Genomic DNA, 13,394 nt, shown 5'->3' with positions numbered 1-13,394 from the left:
TGAAAATTTCATGTCAATACACTGAACTGTTTTCTAAGATTCTTGCATATGAAAATGGTGCAAATATTATCACATTTTTCCATTCCTTTTATTGTTTTTTTGCTCATTACATTAATATTCCTCCTTTTGATACTGTAGGGACAATTTCTCTTACAGCAAATATGAACTGCAAAGTTGTCATTCACCACTGATTTTTGTGGAACTGAAAGTAAGTTCTGCTTTTATTATACCCCCGTAATGAGAACAATGAGTGATTGTCTTTAAAATATTTTAGAAATCAAGGCAACAATGATGATCAGCACTTCTAATGTGACATTTAAATTTATTCTCTTATATAACCATATTACTGTGGATTTGACTGTTACTTTCATGGGCTGAAATGATGCTAATAGCTATAATATATACTTTGTTTACCAGCAATTCTGTAATCTCCTTTCATTATTTGCTATCTAAATAATATTCAATTAAGATGCCGTGAAGCTAACTTGTTTGCAGTTCTCATTGGTATAATAGGATATAATAAATTTTGACTCATTTATGGAAATTTTGACGGCACAAGATCGAACAAACTTAATGAAGTATGTCTCTTCAGTGGATGCTGCCAAAGTTCCAGAAAGGTTAGTGACTATCATCTTCATCGGCTGTTTGTGGCATTGATTCCTTCCAAGCATAAGGATCCTTCTAATCTCTGTCCTTTTTACTCTAGATTTCATTGAGGATATATAACCTTCTTTGTCTTATATTTGCAGCTTACAGTGCATGTTTAACAGTCTCCAATTTGAAGAGGCTTTAACCAACTTTCAGGACCTACTTTCTGAAGGCATCTTTGACATGTACACATCGGGATTAAACCCTCAAGTACAGCAGATTGTGAAAAAACTGATACTCACAGATCTGACAAAATCTAAATGGATAGAAAGATATTCCCAGTTGCCAAACCGTAGTAAGCGTAAAAGAGTTCTATGTTCCACAAAAGTAAGTGGGTAATGCTGCAGAAGAAATTTTAAGTTAGGAGATGTATGAAATCTTATGCTTTATAATATTTACCATATATGATATGGATGACATTAGTGATTTAAGCAAGAATGTTTCAGTTGCAAATCTTTGAATTCATGTGATATGCCAGGTTGTACAGAGTAAAGAAAGATGATGCTGCAGAAGGAATTTTAAGTTAGGAGATGTGTGAAATCTTATGTTTTAGAAGCTTTACCATATGTGATATAGATGAAATTATTGAGTCCAGCAAGAATGTTTGAGTTGCAAATCTTAAAAGTCATGTGATATGCCAGGTTATACAGAGTAAAGAAACATTGAAGACAAAGGGGTCAAGTTTACATTCCAGATGTGGAATGCATCCAACAGTCAAGAATTCTTTGGGGTCGCAACCTTGTAAAGCTGTTACAGGTATATCACAGATAATTACTCCATATTTTTCATTTCATGGGGGACTGCATAAAAGTATATAAAGCGGTTACTGAAATTTTGTGTTGCTGAAGGAGATAAAAATTTGATCTTCTTGATTGTAGCATAGTCTTCGGCTGTAGCAATCCCTTGTCAATCATATCTGAAGTATAGAGTTTCAACTTCCAGGAGAAGACTATTTTACGATTTTCTGTTTTAGTCTTTTAGGTACTATTTCCAATGACTATGGGTGGCAGGGTAGCAATAGCTTGTGGAGCATGGGGAACAAAGTTTCATAAGACAGACTACACAAGGTTTATGAAGTCTGATAATATTATAAGTTCCTAAGTTTACAAATGTTATTTACAAAGTCATAGGTAAGTCTGATAAGCATTAAATTTTAATAGCTAGCGCCAAGTCTGATTGAGAAAAATAGAAGGGGCTGTGTCTCGTGTGCCATTGACTATGGTAATTTGTTGCATGTGAATGGCTTAGCTTCTTTTCTTTTCTAAATTAGAGATGCTTTGGTGATACTCCGATGATTCTTGTTAACTAACCTGTGGGATATGATATGATCTATAAGCCTTAAGACGTTTTGGACTCTGCATTTAAATTTGTTTGAAATAGATCATCTTTAGATACTTTTGTAAATCTATTTCTCTTGCATGGATTAGGATTATAGATCTGCATGGTTTAAACTCCATGCTCGTGTGCTCAACTTAGGGTGTAACATCACCATCTTCACAAAATGGGCATTGATAATCCAACATTTCGCTGACTAGATTTATTGCATTCTGTGTACACTGTAACTCAGCCTCTTTGATAATTATGTAAGAAAATAAATCAATAAATTGAATATCTACAGATGACCAGAGTATATCAATAGGATTTGAAAGCATAAGCTACTTTAGAAAAGTACCCGGGTAAAAAGAACTGTAGGATCTGCAAGTAACATAAAACTAAAGTACTAAGAAAATGAGAATGTAAAGATAATTAGAGGGGATAAGACTGATGAGTAGACAAATTTTATACATGTTTAAGTGCAGAAAGCAAAGGTATAGGAAGAATGGGTGCAGGTGTGGATAGAAGGGGTCCCAAATTTTATGGTTCTGGAGTTTGGAAGTATGTGTAAAGACAAATACACGTGCACGCACACACAAATGCACATGCACATGCACACATACATACACACTCATATGTCTACACACACATACCTGTATATATAATGTGTAGCATGACTTTTTGTTTTGATTTATTTTGACAATTTGAATGCCAATCACAGGATCAGATAATAGTGTGAAGAGCCCTGGGAACAGGCAAAGAATTCGAAATCCATATCATGAGAACATGCAGACAGGATATACCTCCAAGAGTCCCATGGAATTTGATGTTGAACCAAAGACCGAGTTTTGCTTTAGTCCTAGTAGCCTATTTGCATCACCTATAGGAAGGAGTTCTATTCTGCTAGATTCCATGGGAACCCTTGGCAGTGAAAGCTTTGAACAGGATTTGCTCTTGGATGTTCCTTCAAACGTGTCCCTTCAACAGGCTGAGCTTTTGCACAAACCTGATTGGAAATGCAAAGACTACAAGGATTCCTTGAGCGATGCTGACAAGCTTGAGAATCCAAACATTGTGGAAGAAATGGTTAATAATATGTGGGGTTCAGAAGAAAGTTTAGAATGGAATGGCCTTTTCTGGAATGCTCCTAATATCCAACCTGACGAAACACTGCCCAATGGAGCTGCTTTGTACCCTGGGAAACAACTTCCCTGATTGTATGCAGCCTGTGTATCTTGTGTGTAATTTGCTAGTTCTTTGTTATTTTTTTTCTTTTTGTTTCTGTTTTTTCTAAATTCTTTGAACTTAAGTTTTAGTTTTCCACCTTGGGCTACATTGAGGGGTGAATGTGTTTGTTGAGATGCAGTCAAGAGTGTATGATAACAGGTGTAGATCCTTGTGCAAATGATACTGCTGAGTAGCAAGTGTTTCTGAAACATTTGAGTGCTGATAAGTGAAATAAAAGTGCAATTTCATAGCACGTAACACTGCTTGTTGGAGGTGAATCTCATACAGGCTATATTTGATTCAATTAATGAAGTTTTGACTTTAAGTCCTATGACCCTCTAGAGGTTCAGGCCACCAGACTTTTGTCTTGTGAGACATCATTGTATTTATAATTGAGTAATTAAATTAGTATTTTCTTTTTGTATTGAAAGATGCACGTGTTTCCTTTTTTTTTTTAAGAGGGGGAAATCTTCCTCTATAATAAATGTACCCAGACACAGCGTAAGTGATTAGTTAGGGATTCTGTTCGTCTGGGAGAAAATTGTTTGTACCTATTTTTGTTATTATCTCAGGTTTTAACTAGTTATATTTCTCATTCAATGAGTTGTAGCGATTCTTAACATGATTTGTGTTCTTAGCACTACCAAGATTCTTAAGAGTTGAACTCATTGTTTATGTGTGTTGTGAGAGATAAAAGAAATAGAATTATAGCCTAGTTATCTAAGGCAATACAATTGACACTTCGAACTCATTGTTAATATGTTGTGAGAGATTGAAAGAAAGAGAATTATATTCATTACCTAAGACAATACAATTGAAACTTGATTTTTTTTATTTAATTTTGGGGCGAATTTTTAGAATTTAAGCCAGTTATTTTTTTAACTGTAAGTTTAGAAGCATAATTTTTACACAATCAATCATAAGAAATATTCTCTATTGTGTAACATATAAAAAGGCTACTAAGGTTTACAAGAATATGTTTTCATAATATAAACCAAAGATAAAGCAGGCCACCTCTCTTTTCACATTTCAATTCCATATTATGAAAGAAAATCAATTCCATATTAATGAGGAAAAAATTATGTAGTCATTTTTTAAATGGATGAACAATGCAGTTCTTCATATTTTATAAATCTTAAATAAAATATAATAACGATAAAATGTGGATAAGAAAAAAATGTTAAAGAAATTATATTTAAGAGATAATTTAAATTAATAAATATTGAGAAATTAAGACAATCATACATGTAATTGAATTTTATAAATTTTCATGATATCTCATAAAATTATAAGGATGTTTTTTAAGATAAATGGAGGAGAAGATCTAGTAGTTGAGCACCTAAACTTTGTGCTTTGCAAAATCTTATGTGAAAATTCAAATAACTCCCAATATTTTATGGCAGCTTACTTGGAAATTCACCTAAGGTTTCAGGGTCACATCATCAAATATGATACCACATTAAGATGTTTTTTGCCAAAGTGTCGAAAAAGTCCAAAAAAAAGAGAGACCAATAGCTATGCATTGAGTTATGTTTTATTGGTGCGCTGATGTGACATGATTTGTCGTTTTTATATCTAAGGAATACATTTAATTCATTTATAGGTAGTCATCATCAACACTAACAACTTTAAAGTCACAATATTTGGTGCAGTTGTTAAAAATATTGAATGCTAAATCAACAAGTGCTAAAACAATTATTGGAACAGATTCAACTATTAGATTCTCTTCCCTAAGAAATGGAAAGTTAAATACTCATAAATGAATATATTTTACTTACCAATTACATGGAAACCTCTATTACCTCTATTAGAAATATACTTTAAATAAACAGATATTGAAGGTTTAAGTTTGACTACATAGATAAAGAAGGGGATTTCATTATAATATTATTAGCTTGACCGTGAGGTTAAAAATTTGGGGATACAAAACCTAAACAATATTCAAAGTAAATTAAGAAAACCTGTGACATTTAAAGTGTTTTGCATATTATTATTAATTTATTATTGGTTTTGACCTAAAAATTAAGATGTGAAAGAGGATATATAAAGTGGATATTACATAAGAGAGTCATCTTTGATATTAATAATTTTCTTACATGCAATTTTTTTTTATAGATGCTATGGGAAAATAGAGTAGTATAAAGGTTGATATCCAATAGAATTATTGAATATTGTTTCTTTCTAACAATATAATTAGAAACCTGTAAAAGAAAAAAGTAATAATAATTATAAATAGATAGTAAATAAATAATCAAGACTAGACATTTATATTAATTTAGGTAAAATTTTAATATAATTAGAAACATGTAAAAGAAAAAAGTTTATTGCTTTGAGTTAGAAAAGAAAAATAATAATTATAAATAGATAGTAAATAAATAATCAAGACTAGACATTTATATTAATTTAGGTAAAATTTTAATTAATTTGTATAATATAATTACGAAATATGGAACATGAGAATGTAATGAAATTTTTTTCTTTAATATTTACAAGATTTTTTTTATTAAAAAACTTAAATTTATAAAAATATTAATTAATCATGATATTTAATTGCACAATAAAACACAATCAACTTTTGAACAATATAAATAAGATCAATAAAATTAACATTAAAAAAAACCACCATACTCGGAAGTAAAAAATCAACATGCTTGCAAACGTCCTTAATTGGGCTTTCACTTGTTAATTTTGCTATATGGAAATGGAGAATATAGTATCTTAGATCCTTTCAAAGAAATTTGTCAATTCAAATGAAGGATGCCATTCCTTTACAATAATTTATGCCTTTAAGGTTGTGCTCTACATTTGACTCGGAGCTTCAGTCGTATATGTAGAGCTTTACTCCATCACTATAGTTCAATATATGGCATACTTGATTATTTTACGCGACTCAACATGATTTAATATTTCCAAATAAATTGCCTTGTTTCTATCTTTAGTAAGTTTGTATGTGCTTGTGTCCTAGACCTTTGCTAATGTCATTACATTTATTCTAATTAGTTTCTCTTCATGCAATTGTGTACCCTTAAGATTTATGATACAGTTCATTTTTCAATATATTTTGGTTTCATAATGATACCTATTTTTAATTCTTATCTTGCATATGATTATTTTAAGGAGTTAATTTTTTTTTATTTTGTATAAATTTACAAATAAATTGATTAAATTGAAGTTTTTAAAAGCAGTATGTTGTCTTTTAAAATCTTTAAAATCAACGGATAATTTGTTTAAGAAGTTAGAAGTGATAAGGAAAGACAAAATAGTGTGGAATGAACATGATATAACAAACATTTAAGAATAAAATAGGATGCAAATTTTGTAGGCATATTTTATTGATTGTGTAAATATATGGTTAAAAGAGGCTTCACGAAGGATTGGAGAATTACAAATTTTTTACTCTACAAATATAAACATAGATAATGCAAATTAAATTCCAAATCACCTAAATGTATAGGAGAATATCTTCAAGAATTTAGAGAAAGATACTAAAATGGCAATAAATAGCCAAATCAAATGACTAAAACATAGGATCTAAGGATAAAAGATGAGAATGACCTCACCAAGAAAAACCCTAGTTTTTCCCATGAATTTGAAGATGAACAAGGTAGAAGTTTACAATTTCAACTCCTTAACGATATCATAGATATCATTATGAATGCTAAATTCGAAATATGATTGTGTTCTTTTAAGAGGGGCACTAGCTAGAATAGATTTTTATAAATAGGTTAAAATTAATTAGGAAAATAGGTGTTGGGAGATTGAGACAATAGGAGGTTCAGAGAAAAGATATGTTCCTTGGATGTTTAAATATATTGATCATGTTGAAGTTGTACTGCAATATGACAAATTTTTTATACGAGGGCAAGTCTGTTAATTCCAAGCTTGGAATTTTCATTTTCATCCTAAAGGTCCATCTTGATCACATAATCCCATGTGGATTGAATTGCCACACTTAAATATAACATTTCATAACCCTTTTCGAGGGATTTTGTGGGTCAAATTGGTAGAGTAATCTAGTGTAATTATAATTTAGACAAGTGTTCTAACCTAAGAGTTTATCCTAGGTGTGTAGAAATTGATTTGAATAAGTCTCTACCAAGTAATATAAAGATGATAGGTATTAGTTTTAAAAATAAACAACCAATAATTTATCTAAATAAGTCCAATGCATGCTTTATTGCCATAAAGAGACACATTTGGTAAATGACTATCCCATTGTTGGCAAGAGACATTGCATTGATGTTTAGATGTTGTCATTGATGGCAACTAATGTCAGATATGTCATTCGTAGTTCATAATTCATACCAGAAAATTGATTGAGGTCCAATGAGAAGAACATGACATATGGTAGAGTGTACAATGTTATGATTGGCAGATTTGTTGTGTTGTGGATTTCGAAGAAGCATTGTGGATGTGTAAGTTACCTTATTCCAAGTTTGTGGCCTTCGGTGACGAGTCTTGTGTAAATTGGAAGATCCGATAGATAGGTTTTTAGGTAGAACAATGTTCATCAACAGTAACATGTGAAGATTCATTGTGCAGATCTTGTAGATTGATTTTGGTGGTTGTTTGTATGCTCAAGGTCAGTGAGCCAACATGTGGGAAGCATGTGATCAATTTGTTTTGTTCCTCTTGATTGTTTTGGATTAGATTGAGTCGACTTGGGTAACATGTTTCATTTGTGTGTTATGCGTTATTGGGCTGACATAATGAAGATCTAAATTGAGGTTGCGGATATATAAGATCGATTGGTATGATCAATTTTGGTATCCGTGGTTTAGTAAGAAATGGTTGTGAACCATTGTGCGCAGTTTCATGTGCACAAGTGAAATATTTGAGCTCGAGAATATAGTAGAATATCAGAACAAGCAGTATAGCAGAGTAGAGTAAGATTATGTGTTTTGTGCTTAACTAGAACTATACTTAGGCATTTGTTGATGCTATTCAATAGTTCAAACCTTCTTGTATCTCTTGTAATCATTTTGTAAGGTAGCGAGCCTTCCGGGTTGTAGCCCTTTTTGTAATTTGATCAGTGAGCTTTAGGCAGTGTGCCTAAATGCATGTGCATTTCCCATTGTAATATTTCACTTACTCCTAACAGGGTATTATCTCATTGTGAGTAGGTTCCCGCCGTGGTTTTCCCCTTAACTCGGTTTTCCACGTATAAATCTGGTGTTATGGTGTTGTGGATGTTTGCTTCATGTGTTTACATCTTTCTTTTGTTGATTTGCATTAGATGGCTGAAGAATCAGGTTAATAATGTTAAATTGTACATAACACTGATTCACCCCCCTCTCTCAGTGTTATTTGATTCCAACAATTGGTATTAGAGCCTAGTTCCTCGAAAGAAGCCTAACAACTTGAGGAAGATTCAGGAAGGTGTTTTAATGGATTCCAGTAGTTTTAGACAACAACAACTTGTTGCACTTGATGATCTTGATCATTTTAAAGCCAAAGTCCGAGAATTAAAAACAAATCTTAAGGATGCTGAAAATTTCATTCAGACATTAAAAGAGCAACTAAGTAAGTCCAAGGAAAAGAGAAAGGAGCTTGTTGATCAGCTTAAGCAGAAAGAAAGTCTAAGCATGGATGATGAAGCCCTGAATGAAAAGATAAAATAATGTGAGAAGCTTGCTAGAGATAATGTAGTTCAGAAGAATGAGATGGAAGCCATTGTGATGAAATTGACAAGGGAGATTGAAGAAAGGAAGAAGAATGAGGAAAAGATTGCTCAGTGTTTGAAAGACAAATCTGAAGAATGTTCCAAACTTGAGAATGAGAATGGACAGTTGATGAGTGACCTTCAAGATGCTAGAGAACATGAAGAAGATCTTGGAAAACAGATCCTACTTCTTAAGTTTGATCTTAAAGCTGTAAATGAGTATAAGGAGAAGTTATGGATCAATTCAATCAAGCTTGATGAGATGCTTGCAAGCCAAAACAATCCAAATGATACTCAAGGTCTTGGATTTGAGAAAGGTGAAAGCTTCAAATCAGCACAACAAAGGACAATTCAAGAAGGCCTCTGGTAAGGCAACCTAATGCTCATAAGTTCAATGACAACTATTTTGTTTGCAATAAATTTGGTCATATGGCTAGTCAATGCAAAAATAGGATGAATAATAATGGTCCATCTTTCTCTGGTCAATGTTTTAAATGCAACAAATATGGTCATAAGGCAAATGAATGTAGAAGTGTGATAAATAAATTTCAATATAGGAGAAATGTCAGATGTTATGCATGTGGTAGGTTTGGACATGTTGCTAATCAATGCAGATCACGAAGAAATCAAATGAACTTTAGACCTATGCAAGGAAATGTTGTTTGTTATGCTTTCAATAAATCTGATCACATTGCAAAGTATTGCAAAAGTAGAAATGTGAATAGTAGAGGTTTGGAAGACAAGAACAAGAATGTGAAGCCATATGAGAAAAGAAAGAAAAAGTTGAAGAGATTAGAGAACAGATGAAGAAGACATGGGTTAAGAAGAGTGATGATAATGCAGTGAATGGGTTCGCACCTGATTTCAGTGTTGGAACCTCATTCGGTAACTAAACTAAGGCATCTGACCTTGGGGGATGCAATCATGAAAATCCTATAAAACCACCTGTTGGAGATTTGTACCTGGTTCCGACAGGTTGCAGATGTTTTATTTGATGTTCACTGATTTAGTGGAAGGTTTTACGAAAGTGTTTGATGATCCGTAGAATATTTCTTGAAAATTTGTTTGTATGAAGGGCATCCGAAAGAGTTAGGGTTAAGCATTTATTATACCAAAGATTTAAGTACGCGGAGGATAAAAAGAGAATTAACCTTTCATTTCTCACTTTGCAATTAAAGCGAGAGACCAAAAGAGCATAGTGAAGAATAATTTTTGAAGATTCAGAGCAAAAAGAAGATTTTACATGCGATCTTGCATTCGGTTGAAAGGTATTTATTTGTGAAACCCCTTTCGGTTAAAGTTTGAAATCTGAGACTGCTAAAGTGGCTACATCTGGCACTGTGAATCCTTTGGTTGTTAAAATCACTAAGCGTGAACGAACGAACTTCAAGAACCATCCATTCATTTTGATGGAAGATGATCCTAAGAGTGTGTTTTCATCAGTGCCCTACAGAGTATTGTACATTGAAGACATTAGGGTTTACACGTATTGTCCCATTGAGGAATTGGGAAGTTGTAACATGCTGAATCTTTATAATAACAACTATCTGATAAGAGTTTGATATTGAAACCGGAATTTCAAGTATTGGAAGACAAGGGTTTCCCGCAGTTTGTTAGATTTCCGTTGTTTTATGAACAAGAATGGATTCGGTACATATTGAGCTGAGTACATGATGAATTCATGTGGTTGGACAAGCCCCACAAGATCACCAAGACAATTATTCAAGATGTGACAGGATTGTGTACATCTGGTGAGCTGCCATCATTGAAAGAGACGAAGAATGATATTGTTACTAATGCAATTGGGTCAAAATTTGACAAATAGGCGATGACAATTAACGACATCCCGGAATACGACATCAAGTTTGCATCAATAGTCATTGGTTACAATATTTACTATTGTAGTAGAGAAAATTATGTCTTCGATACTCCTATATATGTTGCCTATGAAATGATGAGAGAAAACACGAAATATGATCTTTGTGAGTTGCTTCAAAGTGAAGTTATTAAGAATTTGAAGAAGATAAGGAAAATGAGAAGCATTTGTTCAAATACGGAACCCTGATTCTATACATATTCTTCTACTTCATGAGTGAGGTTCCGGGAGTTGGGCAAGTGCAGTGGGCATTTGACAGACTAGTAGGAGTTCAGATTGAAGAATACATACAATTCCGGTGACCCTAAGGTAAAAAATAAGAATCTATGGGGTTATTTCAAGAATTTCCAGAAGGAGATGCATGAGAGGGAAAAATCCCTAAGGCCATTGTGGAGAAATATCAAGACACCAGCTATTTTATGGTAGACACCGATCAATGTTTGATGGAAGCAGTAGAACCCAAGATGGTATGGATTATGCCTATGGGTTATGAGGTTGAAGAACAAATTTTGGAACTATATGCACAACATTTGTTGAGTAAACTGGTCGATCCCTCTGAGGAGAGGTTCATAACATACAAAGAGAAGAGCTTGAAACTGCATCAACAGTTCAAGAAGCCTGTGATCCAAAAGAAGGTGAGGAAGGAGGCAGAGGCTCTTGCAGAGAGAATGGGGATAACAAAGGAAGCGGTTTGGAAAGCTAGAAAGAATAATATTATCTGAGGAGCACACTGTGAAGAAGGAGACTAAACTGGAAGCATATAAGTCAAAGCCTAGACAAACCAGAAGCATAGCTCCCTCCTCCAGTCCTACAAAGCCTGCTAGCAAACCAAAACCATCAGTCAAGCCAGCCGGTGGTGGTGAGAAGAAGAAGAAGACAGTAAAATTTGTGACTATAGACGATGAAGAAATTGAATCAGATGAAGCTATCAAGGAGGTGAAGGATAGAGCTACAAAGGCCACCAAATTCTCTAAGGAGAAACCATCTGGTAGAGTTAAATCCAGTAAGAAATCAAAATTTGAAATTCATGAGATAATAAAGAAAGGAAAGTTTATTGTGAAAGCTCCTATAACACTACATCAAAAAATTTATGAGGTTATCAAGAATGGAAACTTGAAGCCTTTGACTGAATGGTTTTACAATTGTGATGAAAATGGCAAGTGAGCCTTAGAAGAAGCAACTGTGGAATATATGAGCATATATAGTAAGGACTTGATAGAATTAATGTTTGAGATTCCGAAGAGTTTGTATGAAATTTTGGATGCAAGGAGGCTAACCACAAGCAAAGAAGATGAAAGACTGAAAGAATATGTATTAGTTAATTTATGCTCTGTAGACACACATTTTGAGTCCTTTGAGAAATCAGTTGAGGAGAAGGTTCAAAATGAGTTTAATGCTAAGAGGCTCCGAACATTGAGTCAGATGATTGTAAGAGACAGAGCCACATTAGGTACTTGTGTGAAGAATATGCAAGATGCATTATCCAAAGGTGGCAACTTGTACAAATCATGCTTCACTATCCAAGTTCATTGCAGACATTGAGAAGAAGTCTAAGGTGCATAAGGATGAACTAGAACATATATCTTGGTCAGTTGATCCTATGACAATTTCCTTGAGCACTCATGAAAATCAAGTAATATCAATGCTTCATAAAATCAGAAGCCTGAGCCACAATCGAGAGAGAATAATTGGCAGAGTTGGAGAATTTAGGAGTCTCATTACTTCTATGTTAGACGCTATGCTTATTGCCTTGAAGGATTCTTAAGATTCTTTGACAAACAGTGATCCGATAGACCTAAAGATAGTAGAAGCCCAGGCTTATCTTTTCAGTGGTTTGATAACAATTTTGGGGATCTTAAAGAAGGGTTGGGATAGTCACTTCAACACATTAAATAATTCCTATGCAGACATCTTCAAATTTTTGTGAGTATGTAAGGATTGTGTGTACATATGTGTATAACATTTTTTGCTTGAATTTTTAGTTTCTGGAACTCTACCTTTGCCATTTATGTCAAAGGGGGGTGTATAGAAGTGAAAAATGTTGATCTTAGGGGGACTCTTGATTTTTGGAGTTTGACAGTCAGATTTTTGGTTGCAGTGTATTTATTTTGGTTTTGGTCCAACACTTAGTCATTTTTCACTAAGTGTTGCCATCAATGCCAAAGGCGGAGATTATTGGTAAGAGACACGACGTTGATGTTCAGATGTTGTCATTTATGGAAAATAATGTCAGATATGCCATCGGTAGTTCATAATTCATACTAGAAGATTGATTGAGGTCCGATGACAAGAACAAGACATCCGACAGAGTGTACATTGTTATGATTGGTAGATCTGTTGTGTTGAGTATTTTGTGTTACGTATTTCAGAGAAGCATTGCGGATGTGTAAGTTACCAAATTCCAATTTTGTGGCCTCCGATGATGAGTCTTGTGTAAATTGGAAGATCTGATAGCCAAGTTTTCTGGTAGAACAATGTTCATCAATAATAATGTGTGAAGATTCATTGTGCGGATCTTACAGATCGATTTTGGCAGTTGTTTATATGTTCGAGGTTAGTGAGACAACATGTGGTAAACGTGTGATCAATTTGTTTTGGTTTGCTTGATTGTTTTGGATTGGATTGAGCTGACTTGGGGAACACTTTTCATTTGTGTGTTATATGTTT

At 33.5% G+C, this 13,394-nt stretch overlaps 1 protein-coding gene across 2 annotated transcripts in view; it reads left to right on the top strand.

Moving 5' to 3' along the window:
* The window catches only part of LOC131036862 (GATA transcription factor 26), a 159,138-nt gene extending 155,519 nt beyond the window's left edge, over nucleotides 1–3,619 (top strand). For both annotated transcript variants that reach the window (XM_057968860.2, XM_057968859.2), the window contains 5 exons: nucleotides 139–208; nucleotides 514–617; nucleotides 750–975; nucleotides 1,290–1,404; nucleotides 2,684–3,619. In XM_057968860.2, coding sequence (XP_057824843.1) covers nucleotides 139–208; nucleotides 514–617; nucleotides 750–975; nucleotides 1,290–1,404; nucleotides 2,684–3,177 — 1,009 coding nt within the window. In that variant the 3' untranslated portion in view covers nucleotides 3,178–3,619. The remainder of the gene's footprint in view (nucleotides 1–138; nucleotides 209–513; nucleotides 618–749; nucleotides 976–1,289; nucleotides 1,405–2,683) is intronic.
* Nucleotides 3,620–13,394: the final 9,775 nt, after the last annotated feature.

Source organism: Cryptomeria japonica, chromosome 2 (assembly GCF_030272615.1).
Source record: "Cryptomeria japonica chromosome 2, Sugi_1.0, whole genome shotgun sequence".
NCBI classification, from domain to species: Eukaryota; Viridiplantae; Streptophyta; class Pinopsida; order Cupressales; family Cupressaceae; genus Cryptomeria; species Cryptomeria japonica.
The sequence above is the reverse complement of the archived record's forward strand: the minus strand, read 5'-3'. Positions and strand labels throughout refer to the sequence as shown.